Here is an 18620-nt window from a genome sequence, read left to right as displayed (position 1 = left end):
CCGGGGATTTAACTCTTATAAGGGGAAGGCAATAAAATTTAAAGAGAGAGGGAATAGAAAACTAATAGGGATTATCTTCATAGGAAATGAGTCTAACCTTCTTAGATCTAAAAACAAAAACTATTCGTTTAAACAAGTGCAATTGTGTTGTTCTTTTCTGCACTTAGATGCGTTCAATGCCAATATTATTAAAGTGTATTTTTTTAACGCTGAAGTCATCAACTGGAAGGGCAACGACATCAGTTTAATTAAATAATTCCTTTGTTACATTACCACAAAACTGACATTTACGGTCAAGATAGTCGTATTGACCAATTGACCGAACCGCCAATTATCCCATGCTATCAAGTTCATTCGATCAGCTTCTTAGCTGGTCCAAACAAACTGCGCGTGTCTATCCATTCGATAGTTTGTCCTCTTTAATCGACGGTTCGATCCCAATTTTGTTCGCTTTAGGTGTACCGGTAGTTAAACTTTAACTTTAAACTTCTCTCGTCGTTCTCGTTTACAATAGCTGTAGTTAGTATACCAATCATACATCAGGTATAAAACACGCTTAAACAGTTTGGTAGCAGCCGGATTTAGACGAGTCTCTCTATTAAAAATTGTATAAGGTTGAGGATGATATTAATGATGGATATATAAATTGCCGCGTATACATTAGTGCGATACTTTCTGTGCAGATATTTTCGGGATAAAATAATACTTATTGTGGAATGTTAACTAAATAGTGTGTCTTTTGTCTGGATAATCTGTTTCTGACTTTTGGATATGCACAGCTGTGAATATATATGAAAAGGATGTATTTCGAAATTTACAGGGATTATGCGAAATAAGAATGAGTTTCGTGACTAGTCTACGACTGTTCCTGGGGTGTTTGACTATATTCCTCGTGCATATTTCACGCATTAAAGGTGAGTTCGGATGTTGCACGTGTCAATTGATCAAACTGCTGACATGTGTTATGCCTATGAAGAGATTTTTTACACCGCATAAAACTGTCTTATACCTGTCAGAAACCATGTGAAACAATATGCACAATTCATTAAAAGCAAAAATAATTGGACATTTAGGAAAGCCTATATTTCCCTGGGCTGAGAGTCTGCTGACGTTTTAGAATTTACAAGATTAATTAAGACGCTTATGTATTACCAATGTAGGGAAAGAGTTCACAACAGCATGGATAAAATTTCCTGTCCTTTGAGTAAATAATCAGTATAACAGAGTTATAGAACAAATCTAATATTTACTCAAAGAACGCTGGATATAGCCTTTTTATTTGTAAACCTTTTTTTCTTTCTTAATTATAGCTGATACTTAAGTGCATAAAATTAATATAGCTTTAAGTACATATTAGTTCATCGTACACAAATCGATACAGAAATAAAAATTCCTATTTGCCCCCATATTAATAATATAACAGTGCCCTAGTTACATAAGATTTTAGATTGAATCTGATAGCATAATATAATACTACCACTTTGCATTTATAGTATATGTTATTACATCTTTCTTATATCATCATGACTTAACATTTATATTAAATTCCCATAAACAGTCAAATATAAACAAAAAAAGTATATAATTGGGTTTAAGTGTGTATTTGTATACAAAATAATGTTACAAATGATATCGGCACAAAATTTCAATTTCTACCAATATTAACTGTTGCTGCCACATACGATTAGAAGATGCAATACATACATTATACGATAGTTCATATAATCATGTACATACTAAACTGACTTTGGTTCTATTATGTTTTCCGTTACAAAAGTAAGTTATGCTTTGCTTATTCTTTGCTCTAAATTGAAGGGTTTAAAGATAACTATTTTAGTCAGCTAATCGTTCAGTTTCCATTGCTCTATTATGGACATTTCGGATGACTGCAGATCCCATCCATTGGGGGTTATGCGGATAGAAGGAATATGTAATAATTCTACTGAAAGTAGTTCTAGAAGCTAACATTTTGGTCTTCAATTATTGCAAAAGTTGCCGTTTTCAGTCCGATTTCAATTGAATAGAGAACAAAATACGAGCTAGAATATCATTATCTACTCTGTAGTTTCAGTCATTTGTAAAACATTTTTAGTAATCAGCAAGTAATGCCTTTTCAAGTGATGCCAAAATTACGTGGGTTCACTAGGCATTAACGTTAAACAATATAGCGGTTGGAACTGTTAAAGCTGCAATTTCACCGATCGAATTTTTTGTCATCTCTTTGTCTTGGAATGGGCCATTTTTGCGTTTACGTCTGGAAATCAGTGATATAAGACTGCTGACAAATGAGTAGATCGCAAATTCATATTTACGTTTGATAATTGATGTTCTTTTATGGCTAAAAGCGTTAATAACGCTTTAAGAAATATGCATTTTCGGCAGTTTACCAAACAATTGTCTCATTGTGAGAGTTCTTATATGTTTATAAGTTTAAGACACTGATGCAAAATGAGCTGATTCTGAGACAAAAAATGTCAAAACCGTCAATTTGTGAGAGTGCAGCTGTAAAGACTAACAGCTTATTTATTGGTCGAGTAGTATATAGCATTGCAAAAAAAAGCCAAAGAAATGTGTATACTTTAAAAATCATATAGTCTAACTGTTATAAAAACGTGCAAAGATACTGAAGGTATACGTCTGTACAAAAAGCACAAACACAACTTTGTAAGAAAACATTAAGATATATATATATAATATCAAAATAATAAGACTTCTTTTATAACAATTGTCTTATTTAAGAGGTTATGAAAACAATAGTCTAAGATTTGGTACAGCCATTTCAATAAAAAAAGTTTTATATAAAATATGTGGGCATCTCTTTAGAAGACGTGTTATGAAAATAAGGCAAAGAACGTAAAAAGCATATTTCAATTTAACTTCTGGCAACCTATTTAGCATATTTATTCTCCATACATTTGTGAGTGTTGAAAAGGAAAAATGACACCTTACTACGCTTGCATAACGCTGAATAAGTTCATACAAACAGCGATGATGGTTTAAAGTAGATCAAATTCGGTTAAGTAAAAAAACACAGATTTTATTTGATGAGTTTTCGAAAGCCGCATTCTTTAAGAAGAAATGGAAATATATTATTATGTTTGTTTCATAATTCTTTGGCTTCTTTCTTAAAAAGAGTTCGAAATTATTATCGGTTTATGAAGAGTCAAAAGCCACATTTTTTGAAGAAAGCTTTTTAGATATGTTTTCACATATTTCCGACTTCTTTCAATTGATAATACTTAATGTAATTTCCATACAATACAAGTGATTAAAATGTAAAATCCCTGTCCCTTGATTTCCACATATGTCAAAGAAGACTATGTAAATATAGGCGTCTGCATGTTCTGCATATTTAATGAAACATAAAAATGTCAGCTAGTTACAAAATGTAAATATACCGAGGTCTTTAAGTGCTTTAGTTCGGTTGTGTTTTCATTTTAAAGTTAGGCTTTACATTTCATTAAAATAATGCATGTTATTTATGTTTTCCTTTATATGCATTTTATGTGAGTTATTGCTTCCTTTAATATACATAATGTTTCGCCTTTATTCTATTGCCTATGATAGTTATCTTTAAAGGGGCTGTCGCACGTATGATAAAATAGCGAAAAAAAAGAAGAAAATTGTCGAAAACTTACATAAACTTGGCATCGATGTGTACAACATACCACATAGTTTACAATGTATTTAAATTTAGCAGTTATTTCGTATTATTCCATTAAAAAAGATTACTGGGTATGTCTACCATGTAGAATTCATTCCGTATGCGTGATTGGCTAGTCGGTGTTATCACGTGATATTTACCGAGGTAGGTGTATACCTTAATTATGTCACCCGATTAGAATAAGCATTTGTAGCGCAGTAAGACGCAGGACTACAATTTTGGCGACGCGGGTTCGAACCCGGTCTCCGACATATTTTTTTTTACATTTTGGTACTTTTTTACAATTATGATATCAAAGCGTAACACATTCTATTAGATAATTGTCCTGAGATTCGTTACAGAAAAAAACTTTTTTGGTGCCAATCTGTGACACAGTCCCTTTAAGCCCGTCAATATACACGTGCGATAAAATCACAATACCTACGGCACGTTTAAAATAAGTACATGTAGATAAAGAGGTATCGTAGCATTTCAATGAGACAGTTGAAATTATGTTGCAGGCGACACGCTGAATATATTAGTTAACCTGTATTATCGTGAAAATACACCTATCTGTTATTTACGATTAATCAACTATGCAATGTGAAAGTAATTTATGGCCAACTCACTTCTGGTCCAGCTGAAAAAGCTCAGTAAAAACTCGCTATGTCGAAGTCATTGGGAACTCGGGAAATATTCGAGATAACGAAAAATCGATAAACCCGAAATACTAAACATGTCCAACTTTAATAACACAAATTATTTTTTTAGAAAGTTCGACATAACCGGAACATCGATATAAAAGAGTTCGACATAACGAGTTTCGTTGGCAACAGTCTTTCTTTGATTTATTAAATGTATAGATATTTTTACAAAACACGGTGGCTGTATTTTTAAGCACGCGCCAGTTTGCAGCACTAATGAACAAATATCATTCGATCAACATTCGCACAGCTTGAAATATTTAATATCAAATAGATGATGTATGGGTGGAATGAATTTGAAAGAATTCAATGGAAATATCATAAATATATATAAAAACAACTTACAACTGCATCAATTCGCGCGTGCTGCTGCTTTAGGAATGTTGAATATCTGCACCGCATGCGCCCGGGAGCAGCTTGTGTTAAAGCGTCAACCATTCTCGTCCTCCCATATTAAAATCTCATTAATTTTCGAGGATGATTTTCATTTTAACTCACTATCATTTTGCTGGAGAAACAAAGAATTGATAATTATAATATTAAAAACGACTTTACAATTTGCTCGATCTTGTTTTTAGATGAAAATTTGTCTTTTTATTAATTATCGATCAAAATGCTCGTTTCTCTTGCGAGACCAGAGTCTTTAATCTTTTTGAACTCTTAAAATGTCTTCTCATTTGGATCCTATCAATGCTATTTTTCAAAGTTCTGTCTGCGTAAAACAGACAATTAATTTTAAAATCAGATCTGGGAAATAGCTCTAATGGTTCGACGAATGCCAAAAATATTCGATTTAAGCTCATTAAGAAAAACATACATCCTTCCGAAACATCCCCGTGGTATTTAAATGCAACAATTAATACTGCACACGAAGCATATAACGACCACGAATTCTGATGATATATGTCGAACATTGATTTAAATGGGGAGATAAATATTGAAATTATAATCCACATTAAAATGAAAAATAAACTGTGCCCTGTGCGAAAAGTAAGCCTGCGCTATAGTCAGTCAATTATTTATTAGTTCTTACGATATTTAAACCATTACGGTTTTGTTTTAAAAATATATCCTGTTTGCTATCGAAATGTAGATAAATTTATAACCTAAATAATGGCCGCTCTTGTCTTTAATATCGCTTGCATTTGATATAAGTTTATTACAAAAACAAAACGTGAATTGTAATTAGAGTAAAATAAATGGTATACATAATTGTAACAATCATTGAAAAGTACATACGCTGAACGTATGTAGATACTATATGAACTGAAATAATTGACATGTTATGTTGCTATCGTGATTTATTGTATATTAAAAGCACATTATATGTTTCCGTTGGCAAAATGAAGAGTCTCCTAGCAAAATATTAGAATGATTTATGTTAAAATAAAATCGTTGTGAGTCTAAAAATTGCATATACAACACATTAGTCGCGTGTATTACACCTCGGGGTGATGTTTTAAGCAAATACAGTTAAGTTTGTTGTTTTCTTACCAGAAATAAACAATTGCATTTACTTCGGCGAAGGCCAGAGTATTTTCTTTAATCTTATACGATGATGTTACATAAAAAAGTATAAATCTTTTACAGCTTAACGCCGAAGTGAGTTTTGAAAGTCATCCCAAACGCCTAGAGAAGATTTACGATGCTTTTATGGAAAATAGACTATGTTAGATGTAGAAAATAAAGTGATCCCAGATAATTTGTGGCGACATATTTGCCTACAAGTTTTAAAGTCATCATGCACTTCCACTATACCATCATTTCAATTAAGTACTCTCTATTTTATAAGCAATGTCAATTAAAGATAAAAGTATTTAGGAATGTGAAACACTTATTAATTGAGACACCAAGTCCTTGTTAGATTAATTTATGTGTCACGCTAAAAGCATCAGAATGTTACACAAAAGCGTATCATTTTGAGAGGGAGCAATAAGAGCGCATAAAGGCATGAGAAACGTCATAAAAAATATGCATAACTACCCAAAACAGATCCATATAAATAGTTTCATGAAAGGACCCATGCAGAAGCAGGCAGGTATTGCCACAATTATTGCTAAGTCATCTTGTTGACTTAAAATATGACGTTAATAAAAATTAATAATTGATTTCAGAAGAATCTAAACGCGGCACTTCTTGGGGTAAAAGAGGTATTGATCGGAACCGTGACAAGACTTTGGTCCTTCAGTGTGTTTTTTTCTCAAAGTCATATGCAAATTATGCGTCTCTGGTATTTTCCTTTTTAGCTCAGGTGGGGGCACCCGAAAATGCGAGCGGATAAAGATTAGGAAACTATCTTCTATCCGGGGATTAAAGGGGATATCGAAACCCCATCAAAGTATTTAGTAAGGCATTACGGGGATGGAGAATTTATTCACATGCCCTCCTATCTTTTTCCTTTCATACACAATGTATATCCCTTCGAATGCACTTGAAGAGGACAAAACTAATACAAAATTTGATGTAGTACATCAATTTGACAACTATTTGATATGAGATCTTCACCGGTTATCTGAAATTACTTAAAAATAATCGATACTGGTACGGACCGACAACGGTAGTGTTTTTCAAACAAGTATCGAGTTACTTCCCTTGTTTGTAAAAGTTTCATTGATAGTTGGAAAGGTGATTTTATTATCCAAGTCTCTGTGTTATTATCCCCTTATTTCAAACAGAATAACAATGTCAATGGTAACTTTAGAGTAATTTTTTTTATTAATTTGAACAAGAGGCGATTACGGTCTATTAAAACGTTTTTTTTTAATTTTTAGTGGTACAGTAAAAGTTTTCATTATTTTTTTAAATGTTCAACGCAGTGGGTCAAATAATGATTTATGATTATTGTCGTTTGTACAGAATGAATCTTGTCTTTTTGTGTGGCATTTTTGGACCAAGTTAATGAGTTTCAGACCAAACTCATTTTATTTTACACTTAATTTGAGTGATATCCCTATGAGACAATGTCCATCACACAGTGACTTGGAGGAAATGTGCTGAATTTTGACCTCTACAAAATTTAGTGACATTTTACCTAAAATAACCTAAAATATATATTTTTTTCTTCAGATTCATCAAATCGAGATTTTCTGACTTTGTAAAAGTGCCGTAATTCATAGCTATTTATGCTAGATAGTTGGTATGAGTGACCCCTTTGATGAATCTGAAGAAAAAAATATATATTTTAGGTAAAATGTCACTAAATTTTGTAGAGGTCAAAATTCAGCACATTCCCTCCAAGTCACTGTGGTCCATCACTGTGCAAATGGTCATATTACCCAAAACATGTTGGTCATCAATTTTTGCTGAAAAAAGGTTGATTTTGTTATGATTTATTAAGAAATAAGCAGGTCATTAAAGTAAATATTATTAACTGTACTCAATGATATTAAATCATCATGTGACCAGTATATAAAATGGAACAAAATGTATGTTGTATGTTATTATTATTATCTACATGTAGCTGAAATTGTAGATTATTGGCTATAAAAAAGAAAGCTTGGTACAATATAGCAGAGTTTGATTTTCTTTTTATTATTTGACTGCTGTAGTTATAACGATGAATTGGCAATAACTGCATAGTAATGACTTACCAGAACGCATTAACTAGATTAATGTCATGGTGGTCCCTTATAAAAAGGGTTTGCCAAACTTCTACATTCATAAGTGTGTGCTAATGGATCTATTTACTTTGACAAGTTTACAACATATACAATTGAGTTATGATGAAGCAACTAGTTTATCGCACATTAATGTCAATGATGATATTTGAATTAAAAATCTGTTTAATATATAAATAATAAAGTAAGTAGCTACAGGTGTTTCCATATAAACAGGCACAATGATTGTATTTTATGGAGTATATTACTTTAACTGGGCCATTTCTGACACACAATTATTCATAAATGATATGAAGTAAAATTCATAACTTGTAACTTTTTCACTCCATGGCATTTCAACAGTAAACAAACAAGATATACTGAAGCTTTTATTATAGTTATGCATTTCATGTTATGAAGTGTTTTAATGCTTATATTAAACTTTAATGTTAAGCTCGCCTTTGCTAAACAGTATATTTCCCCAAAAAGATGCACAATTATTATTTTTTATTTTTTTTATTACACCACAGGTTTTTCGTGTATATCAAATTAGCCAAATTTGGAATTTGTGACTGGTTTAAATATGGTATCAGCAAATAAAAAAGCCATAAAAAACAACAACAGTAAGGCATTGATGGTTACCCGTTGGTTGGGTACACTTTGACAGGTACCCTATTACAATTAGAGTTGTCAGTAAATGCCCAATACAGTAATACCATGCTTTTTAGGTGTTTTCATGTCAGCCTATTGCTATGAATGAATGGAGCGTTTCTTTTCCAAATGCTTTTTTATGGAAGACCTTGCCACCTTTCCCACCTTTTTGATTGAGCTTACATGAAGAGATACGACAGTTAAGTCTTTTCGTTTTTGTTTTTGTTTCAAACGACATGGTTACTTTTGCAGGTGCTTAAAAAAGCTGAATTTACTGTTCAATTTCGGGCGGTTTCTGCGGTGTGAAATGTATTTATGGGTACCCGTGGGTAATTGATGATCTGGTACCGAGTCCTAAATTCCTACCCGTCAAAGGTCTAAACAACAGCAACTTCATTGAGTTTGATTTAGAATCTTTATTCCAAATCTTATGTATGATATTTTTTTGCACTCCAAGGAAATTCATAAGTTACGCAGTGCATGATCCTTAAGAAATATACGGGTTTTTTTTCAAAGGATAACTCAACACTGAGGTATCATACATTCTATTGTAAAGATGGCATTGTGATCAATCTAATTTTATCATATTGCAGGGTAGACACTACAATGTCAAGTTGTTTGAATTTATCTTCCCATTTGTAGACTGTTTGCTCAAGTCTGATTTGATATAAATTTCTATAAGAAGATATATCCCATTAAAAACTGAAATATGTTACCTTTTATTTGCATTTTTGACAATAAATGGAGTTTTATGAATATGATACACCACATAGGGAGATAGCCATAATATCAGTTATTATGTAGATGTTGACGGAAACTTGACAGCACTTTGGGTTAAACTGCCTGTGTATTGCACTTAATACAAATGCGGCAATTTTTTGTCAATTATTTTGTTGGTTTGATAACCTGGCCTTCTGTGGAAGTGAAAAGGTGCAAACAATCCAATTAAAGGTTGTTTTAACATGGTTATTTTGCCAGTTTCCGATCAGAGCTTTCAACACAGGGGAGAGTTTGATATACAGCCACATTTGTATTCTGAATTGTTTGTAACAGCTGTTAAAAAGATAGTGTTAAAACAGAAAATACCAGTGGTTTAAAATCAAATTGTACAGTAATTAGAAAGGGTTTAAGTATGATATTGAGGGTGAATTAGTTTGAAAATTATTTTGAAGGGGAAGCAGTAGTTTTTCCCTAGGATTTTCCAGCTTGGTACGCTGTGGACCTTCATAGTTTTAGGTCTCTGGTTATTATATAGGGTCCCAATACTATGGTGTGAGTGATGAAGCTTTGTGGGTCCCTGGGGGAACACATTTAGTTCAAATGGGAGTCACTAGCATTAACATTGTGTCAGAGTCTTAGGGGTTTTGCACCAGGGAAATATCTGGGTTAGACAAATTTGATAGACTGTGAAAACAGTTTAATGTATATCATGATGCTAAATCATCGTGAAAAGATCTATCTGTAGACATCAAAGTTATATTATACATCTTGTCCCATTTCTGGTTGCTTGCTCAACCTTTTCAATTCGTACTGATTGTGAACTGTGTTGGAGCTCATATTTATATGATATATAAAACCATAATTTTACTTGTTGATTCCTTTTGCTGTTTGTAAAGTATAAAATATTCAAGAATGTCAAAATAATTACGCAAATGAAAATTTTGCAGATTTAATTGTTTTTTGAAAAAAATAATATCATATTGAAGTATAAATTGTCAAGTTGGCGGGTATGACTAGAAATAAGTTTGAAGTATTATTATGCAACTGTTCACAAAAAATGAATAGGCATAAATTTGTATTTGGAACATTTTTTTTTTTAATAATGCCTCATATTTATAACAGAAAAACAGATAGGCATTGGCATCCCTTCTGAAGTTCTCTTGTTAGAACATCAGTATGATTTCTTTGGCCCTTATTATAATTCCCTATGCTAAAACATAATTGTTTTTCCCAAAAGTAAAAATAAAATCCCCATTTTCTATAAGATAAAAAATGGAGCCAAAATAGTTTTTGTATGGATACGATACAGACTAAAATTATCACATCTTTTTATCTTTTCTGTCTATTTTTTAAGCATTCTGGTTCAATTCTAGGCAAAATAGGAATGATCAATAAAAGTCAATTAAAAAAGCCAGAATGTTACTAGAAAGAATCCAGTTAAGTTTTTTTTATATATATATTATAATGTGTTGAGATCAACAGGCATGCCATCAATATATGTCTATCACTTCAATTTATTAGACTTTCAAGTATGTTGAATACTTGCATATTGTTTACAAGTATTATAGCAATATTTGCATATTAATTGTGCAGACATCTGTTATATGATTAGCATGACATCTGCTTTACACCATCGAAACAGCCGTTTTTATAATAGGATACTGCGGTTGTGTTTCAACTATGCATCACTATTCATCTGTCAAATTCGGATGGGTTGTTGGATGCAATTATTTAAGGCATAAACAAATATCGCCGATATGGGCCTTAAATCTTTTGGCAATTTGAACGCAGTTCCTGTGGCTTTCAAATCAGATGGTAACAAGATAATTTTTATCCAACACAGCATGTGATATATAATAGTTTTTCATCCTTCATTTAACTACATTCAGGTTTAAATAAGTATACTCAAGCTTTATGGCTTAAGTTTTGTGAAAATTTGATAGAGCTTTAAACTGTATTTCTTTGGTGGCCAAACAAATATGTGTGGTTCGACCAAAAGTATCATTTAAAAAACAAATTCTTTCTAATATTATCTACAGTATTTTGTTACTCGTGGTACACGAACCATACATTTCTTTCGTCAGGGCCTGTGTAATATTTTATTTCTTGAAGTCATTCATCTTTTTTTACTTATATTTCAAGTATCAAATTTTATGTCATGGAAAAGGAAATGATAATTTGATCATTAAAAATGCCACCTGGTCTGATGTAAGTATTGGAGGAACAAAATGAATATTAAATTCCCCAGAAAGCTTCATTTTCAAATTAAAAAGCAAACACTTTCTTTGGGGAGGACCCTTCATCCCCCAGCTTCCACATACATGTGCACAAATTTTTTTTTTTTGGGGGGGTTGTCCGGTGCACTTCCATAGTTGCACCCCCAAAACTGCACCCCAAAAACATCAAACCCTGGAGCCACCCCTGCATTCAACTGCCAATTTGTTCTTCACTTCCTACTTTCGGGGGTACACATCATTCCAAAAATAACCTCGTATACTATAGAAGGAAGGGTTTTAATATTTCTTATTTCTTTCTCCCTTGTTTGCAATACTTTTTGTTACTGTGTCATCATCAACTATAATTCATTTGCACTAATGTCTCAACAAGTTAAAGTGAAGAATAATAATGCTTTCATTTAAATGTTGTTAGAATATTTCTGATATATTTTTATGCGAAGTTAATGAGATTTTTGTATTATTTATTAATCTTTGTTTTTTTTAGAAGTTGTACTTTTAAAAGCAAATGATGTGCCAAACTCGTTTGAAAAGTTACTTTTTATTTACAAATTGCCATTTCCAAGATTGATGTATATTTGATGTTATGTTTTTTTCCAGAAAATATAATAAAATTGCACAGTCATACAAATATTTCATAAAGGCTTTCTAAGTAACAAATGAGTGTCTTTATTCTTTAAATTAAGGAAAACATTGATTCTTTTTTATATATTTGTGAATAAATAAAAGTAAATACATAAAAGTTTAAAAATTAATATATTAATAACAATATGTTTTATTTAAACATTTCAAACATAAAAACTATTAAAATAATGTAAAACTCTTCTCCAGTGAGTATCGAAATCATCTACACAACAGAAATCTTTGTTTCCAAAAACTATAAATGGTTAATATTCATGGTTGAATTCTGTTGATTGATTTCAGACTTTATAGTGGCAGAAATTCTACCTTCTTTTTAATAAATACCTCTCTTCATTTCAATGAGACGAAAAAAGTAATATCATTTTCAAAGAACAAATACTGTTATGGAATAAATTTGGTATTTATAAAACTCTGATAAATCAAATTAGATTGTTGTAGAAATAAAATGATATATCATATTTCAACTTAAAAGGATTGAAATTTGATGGCATCATTTCTTACGAAAGGGAAAGATAATTAAGGAGATCATTTTGGTTCTTTTACTTCTTGTGGAATACAGTCTCTTTATCGATCAGGTAAACAAAGCATGATCACAATGCCATTTTGCACTGAAGAGACAGTCAATTTTTACCTGTAAGCTCAACAGCGGCTTCAGACAGTTCAGTTTGAACTGCATGACTTCAGAGCATTTTGTATGTTGTTCTTGCAAGTGTAATTTAAACTGTGAGTTGGTTTGCCGGCTCAGCTGCAATTTGTAGTAATGAGCCTGCCTCTTCAGTAGTTAGTTCCACATGATACATTAAAAAATATGCCCAATAACTGACAGCATCAGATGTTATTTCTTTGATGTGTCAAGTCGATTGACATATTTTTTTATTCCACATTCATTTCTACTGGTATTGGGTGGAGCAAAGCCAATTTTTGATAGTTCAATGCTTCAAAACCTTGAAATGCTAAGTTCAATTGCAAAAAGGATTTTATTATATTGCATAATAATAATATTATACTGTTTTGCCAGTATATTTTGCAAAAAAGTAGTGTTATTTTGATAACCTATTCAAGTAGTGACACTACAAGACCTTAACTCTGGTTTAATCAATGTTGAATGATGCCCCTATGTTACATAATGTATAATTGACATCTAACAATAAGTTTTTTTGAAATTATGACTTTGTTGTGTTATGATTTAATCTTTGGTGGACATTTCTATATTTATCTCCTTTTTCTGCTTTCAGGAGAATGTCAACACAATGGCAGATCTTACTTGGTAAGTGAAAAAACATTTAAGTATTAAACACCTTTTTGAAGACAAATCTTTTGTTGTCACAAGAACTTAGAATGCCCTCATGATAACTTAGAATGCCCTCATGATTAGCTGCATTTTTCCATTTCACTGACTTAATTTAGATTTTAGTCTTTTTCGAATGCCATTGCATTTGATTGTCTTCCAAATGACATTTAAACAATCAAACATGTGACCTACAGAGAATGTTTTTTATGTAAAATGTTTGTCTTATGAAGTGTCATTTGCTGCTGGAACTTGGCGGCATCAGTACGGCAGCACTGTTGGCATCTGACAGCACAGCTATATTGTAAATGATGATGAATATTTTAACCTTTAAGGATACTGCAAAAAGAGCCCAATGTGTTAGCCCGAACATCAGGCCTTCTTTTTTCTGTAGATCTTGAAAATATGTACTTTCAGGTTTTGTGGATGGAATGAATTGTGGAACAATGAAAATTGAGTTCTATTCAAATATCTGTGTTACAGCACACTTCTCAGGGCTGATGACGTCAAAAAGACTATTAAGCAAACTTTTTGATAGCTTATCATGTCATAAATGTCGATATAAGTTCAGTCTGGAGCGCTGCAGATTTAACTTTATGCAAGGGACATCTTGTCATAGGTTCGGAGTCTCACCAAGCCTTCAAAATTTTATCAATTATAAAATTATAAAAATTAAACTTAATTGTTAGCTAATTTTTTCTACAAAATAAAGTCAGTGACAATTAAAGCATTCTATGGAATATAAACAGGCCTAATTTCACAATATTTCTGTCTCATTTGTCCACAAATAAGAACACACACTTATTACATGTAGTGCATACAGTAATCCAGTGGAAAGGTCTCGGCAATACCTATTCAACGGTGTCATGTTTATCTAGGTACTGGTCCATACACCGGTCTCAGGCTCAAGCACGGCCAGCCGAGACTTCTCAGTTTGCCACTTCTTCCATTTTGCAGCAGCTCCTGAATGGTTTTTGTGTTAATGGTAGAAGTTTGTTTCTGATTTGGTGACAGCCACATACATTACATTCTCCGTAATGCACTTTTTTTTCCTATTTGTCCCCTTCTTTTGGACACAAGGTTAATTGTCAGACGCATTGTATTTTTGTTTGATAGTCGTGTCTGGAACCCAATTTGAGTTATATCTAGTTTCATATAGTAGTTATTTCATTATGAATGTTGGTGGCGTTGTCTGGTGGCATAAATGTTTATGGACAATGTATGATAGCATCGTTTTTGGTAAATGTCTGGAGGCATTGTGGAAAATGTCTGGTGGCATTATGGAAAATGTCTGGTGGCATTATGGAAAATGTCTGATGGCATTATTGAAAATGTCTGGTGGCATTATGGAAAATGTCTGATGGCATTATGGAAATGTCTGGTGGCATTATGGAAAATGTCTGATGGCATTATGGAAAATGTCTGGTGGCATTATGGAAAATGTCTGATGGCATTATGGACAATGTCTGGTGGCATTATGGAAAATGTCTGATGGCATTGTTTTGGAAAAATGTCTTGAATGTTATTTGCTTTCTTCAATATCAATGGTTGCAAGTTTCATCATATAGTAGAAAAGGCATCTTGCAGGTGTCGGAGAAGTGTGCAAACAAAAATGATAGTATTTGTTTGTAATAGCTGTTTTATGCGTTTTCATCGGCCGTATTTCTGTTTCATACATTCATAAAACACATTTCATTTCTTTGATGAGAGTTAAACTAATCTTTCATTATCTCTAAATCAAACATACTTCAAATTAATAACACATATTTCGGAAGAAATGTATCGAACATCATATCAACAAATATTTTTATGTGCATATAATTACCTAAAACCGTCATCGGTATGAACCACAAGAATAAATTTCAGTCAGACTTAAAAATTGTGCATCTTTAAAAAAAGCAAAAAGGCCTTTCTTACATAAAATTTCACATTTATGTGTCTGTACTTTATATTTTTTAAGTGAACTATTTTGGTAGGTTGAAACAAAATCATAAAATGTTCTTTGCTTCGGGTAAGCATGTCTCATTATTGTAAGCTGTTTTTTGGCCTATCAAGAAACAAGGGGCATTGTGTTTCAGAAATAATACCACAGTATGTCGACCGTTTGTCATATGGATTGTTAAAGAGTGCAGATCCAAGATAAAATCGTAAGCCTACCTGCTCGTAAATTACAAAAAAAAATATTACGGGGATTTGATGCATTTTGATGATATACTTACCTATATTGCGTGAATAGTAATCTTATTCCCATAGAGGTCTTTGTTTATCGTATTTCCACATCAATCATCTTACGTCTGTGAAAATTAATTAGCTAAGGTGAGAAAGGATGAGAAGTTTATTATTTTATTGGGATACGAAAAAGATAAGGTCCTCTGGGGGGAGGTGTTGGGTGGGGGTGGGGGGCATTCCAATAATATATCTTAGTTGTAAAACTTGCTCTGCTTAAGAGCGCTCATGGACACCGGTAAAGTAACGGCCGAATCTTTGTGATAATTAGTTTTACTTTATTGAATCGTAGCTTATGCCAAAAATAGGCTTACGCCTAGAAATCTTTGATCAAAATCTTATGATCTTTATTGAAATGGGGCCCGAGGCCGGTATTCATAAGGCAACCTTAAGTCAGTTTCTAACTTAAGATAGAATTAATGACTTATGAATACTGGCGCAGGTGTGGTCACCCTGTGTCAATTTTACTGCAAAATGTATTCAGGGAACTTGGCAAATGTGTCAACTATTACATTGTGTCTAACAATATATTCAAGCACTTCTAGCATGTCCCGTAACTCTAGCTGAACCATTTCTGGAGTAATGTCACCTGCCCAGTATTATGATGTATTATACTCTTTTGTAAGTCAAGTTATGTACAAATCTTGCGTCTGCTGCTTATAAAAATCTGATAAATTAATCAGAGCTAAAAAAAAAATCTTTAACCCTCAGAATAGCATTAAAAGCCACTGACTTGATAATTAATTTATTGTGACTTAACGTTTTATGTTTATTCAGTTAAATAATATGGCAATGAATAAATTATATAAATGGTGATAAAATTCCATTAAAAAGCATATTTGCATTTATCTTTTTTAAAGGACAAAAAAATAACAAAAGAGTTTGTTTAAGTATTAAGACTCTTAATACAGAAAACAGTACATCCATTATTCATTGTTTTCCAAAAACCCAGCATGTTGATTTTTTCATACTTCTAAGGAAGACTATGTGACCATGATTTAATCACGGTGACTACAAACAGGAAATTCAAACTACTTTAATTGCGATGCAAAAAAACCTCTCTTCACTGAAATCTTTTTAAATCTCTCCGTGTAAAATAACAGCCGTGGAATGATACTGCCCTAAAGTCAAATATAGGGCTGAAAGGTTTAGAGTATAAAAGGGCGTAGGCATTTTTTGTCTAAATGTTTACTTAAGGAAGTGTAATGCATTCTTCAATCATCAATAAGCGTTGTATTGCATTTATTAGCTGTTTTAATGATGTGATTTACTATTAAAAGCTTTATGGCAAATCTTTCATTACGATTTGGTCGCTAAAAGGTGATTTTATCTTTTTCCTGTTTCATGGCCTTTCACAGGATTGATTTAAATTGAAAAATCTTTGAAATTCTTTTAAGCCGTTTATGTTTTATTAAGTTATAGAAAGATGTTTTTTTATAAATTGCATTCAGTCAATATTTTGGCACCAGTCAGCATATTTTTTTTTAATATTGTGAGAACAGGTCTGCAATGCTTTGTAATATTGCTGCACTCACAACCGGACTTATTGAAGTTACACACAAGGGTTTCATGCAGTGCCAGCGTATTATTTCAGTAGCTCGGGTTGTTGGTGACTTGCCTTTTTTCATTCAGAACTCCTCGGCCATTTTATATTGAAACAACCTTGGATGTATCCCAGTACATCAGCAGAAGTAGTTCGTAAATTTTTTTAATAATACTATTAATAAGATTTAGTGTTTTAACGTGCATTTGTATATGTAAGTTTAAGCTTGATTGCCTGAGTCAAGTGCATTATTGCAATCATAATTTAAATTACCAAGAGTTAAGTCATTTAGTTTAGCTGCTAAATCGTGAAAGTGTACAGATTTCTGTCATTGTAAACACCCCATATACATCCGAGGTTGTTTTCCATAGAAAATGGTGGAGGTGTTCTGAATGGCCTTTTTTGTACATGTTGTTAAGGGCCATGTTCTGAATCAATGTGTAGATGAACCTCTCCAAACATTTTACAAGCACATTCAAAAGAAAAGTTAACATCATGCAGTGCATTGTATTTTAGATATCATTCAACTTTTATTATGCAGCTCATGACCTCAATAAATTAATTTTATGCAAATGTCATCACTTTTAAAATATGTAGAGACTAAAATGGGTCACACCCATCATGAAATACAGCAATTATTTCTTAGTAATAATTCAGATGTAACAAAGTACAGTTTTGGCTTTAAGTTGATTTTTTGTTTAAGCTTATTATTATTATGATTTTGAAACGTTAAAAGAGCACTATGTAATAGTTAAGTGTTAATTACTTGATTTAGTTGGCAGCATGTGTGCAGCCTGGCATTGACTTAATTATTTAGAAGATCAAAATATTAAAAGCTAACTTTCTTAGTGTTGAGCACACAATGCCTCTATACTTTGCGAAGGCATGAGCCAGAACACTTAGTAATATTATATTGTATTATTATTGTTCGAGCATGATGTTTTGCAAGAGTGTTTTGGGAAAAATCAGTACCCCATGGAAACTCTGACAGTTGTCCAGCTTCAGGTGACTGCAAACCACCAAATGTTTTACCTGAATTCTCTGTCAAATTTATCCCAAAAACGTATTTGTGGTAATTAGTATGTAATGAGATATAATCCCATCATTTTCAACTCGGACACAATGATGTGCCAAAAAAGTAATGGGATGATTTTTAGCCTGAGAAAATATAAGGAAAAAAAGATTGAAGTACCCGTCAATGTCACGGTCAACAAGTGTCCTCCCACTGGGGGAAATTAATCTAATTCATCTTCCTTAATAGGGCTTAGATAATGACTGAATACGACACTGTTATTATCCCACAGTCAGTTTTCCTTGGTCACTATTGTTGGTCTTTGTCCTGTAAGTGGACAACATGTTTTTCACTGGCCAGT

General features: G+C 32.4%; 1 protein-coding gene across 1 annotated transcript in view; it reads left to right on the top strand.

Moving 5' to 3' along the window:
* Positions 1 to 515: 515 nt before the first annotated feature.
* Positions 516 to 18620, top strand: part of LOC128225100 (extracellular matrix organizing protein FRAS1-like) — a 119768-nt gene continuing 101663 nt past the window's right edge. Inside the window, exons 1-2 of the mRNA XM_052935131.1 lie at positions 516 to 914; positions 13426 to 13457. Of these exons, the coding sequence (XP_052791091.1) occupies positions 839 to 914; positions 13426 to 13457 (108 nt within the window). The 5' untranslated portion in view covers positions 516 to 838. The remainder of the gene's footprint in view (positions 915 to 13425; positions 13458 to 18620) is intronic.

The sequence above is a fragment of the Mya arenaria genome, chromosome 2 (assembly GCF_026914265.1).
Source record: "Mya arenaria isolate MELC-2E11 chromosome 2, ASM2691426v1".
Taxonomy (NCBI): Eukaryota; Metazoa; Mollusca; class Bivalvia; order Myida; family Myidae; genus Mya; species Mya arenaria.
The sequence above is the reverse complement of the archived record's forward strand: the minus strand, read 5'-3'. Positions and strand labels throughout refer to the sequence as shown.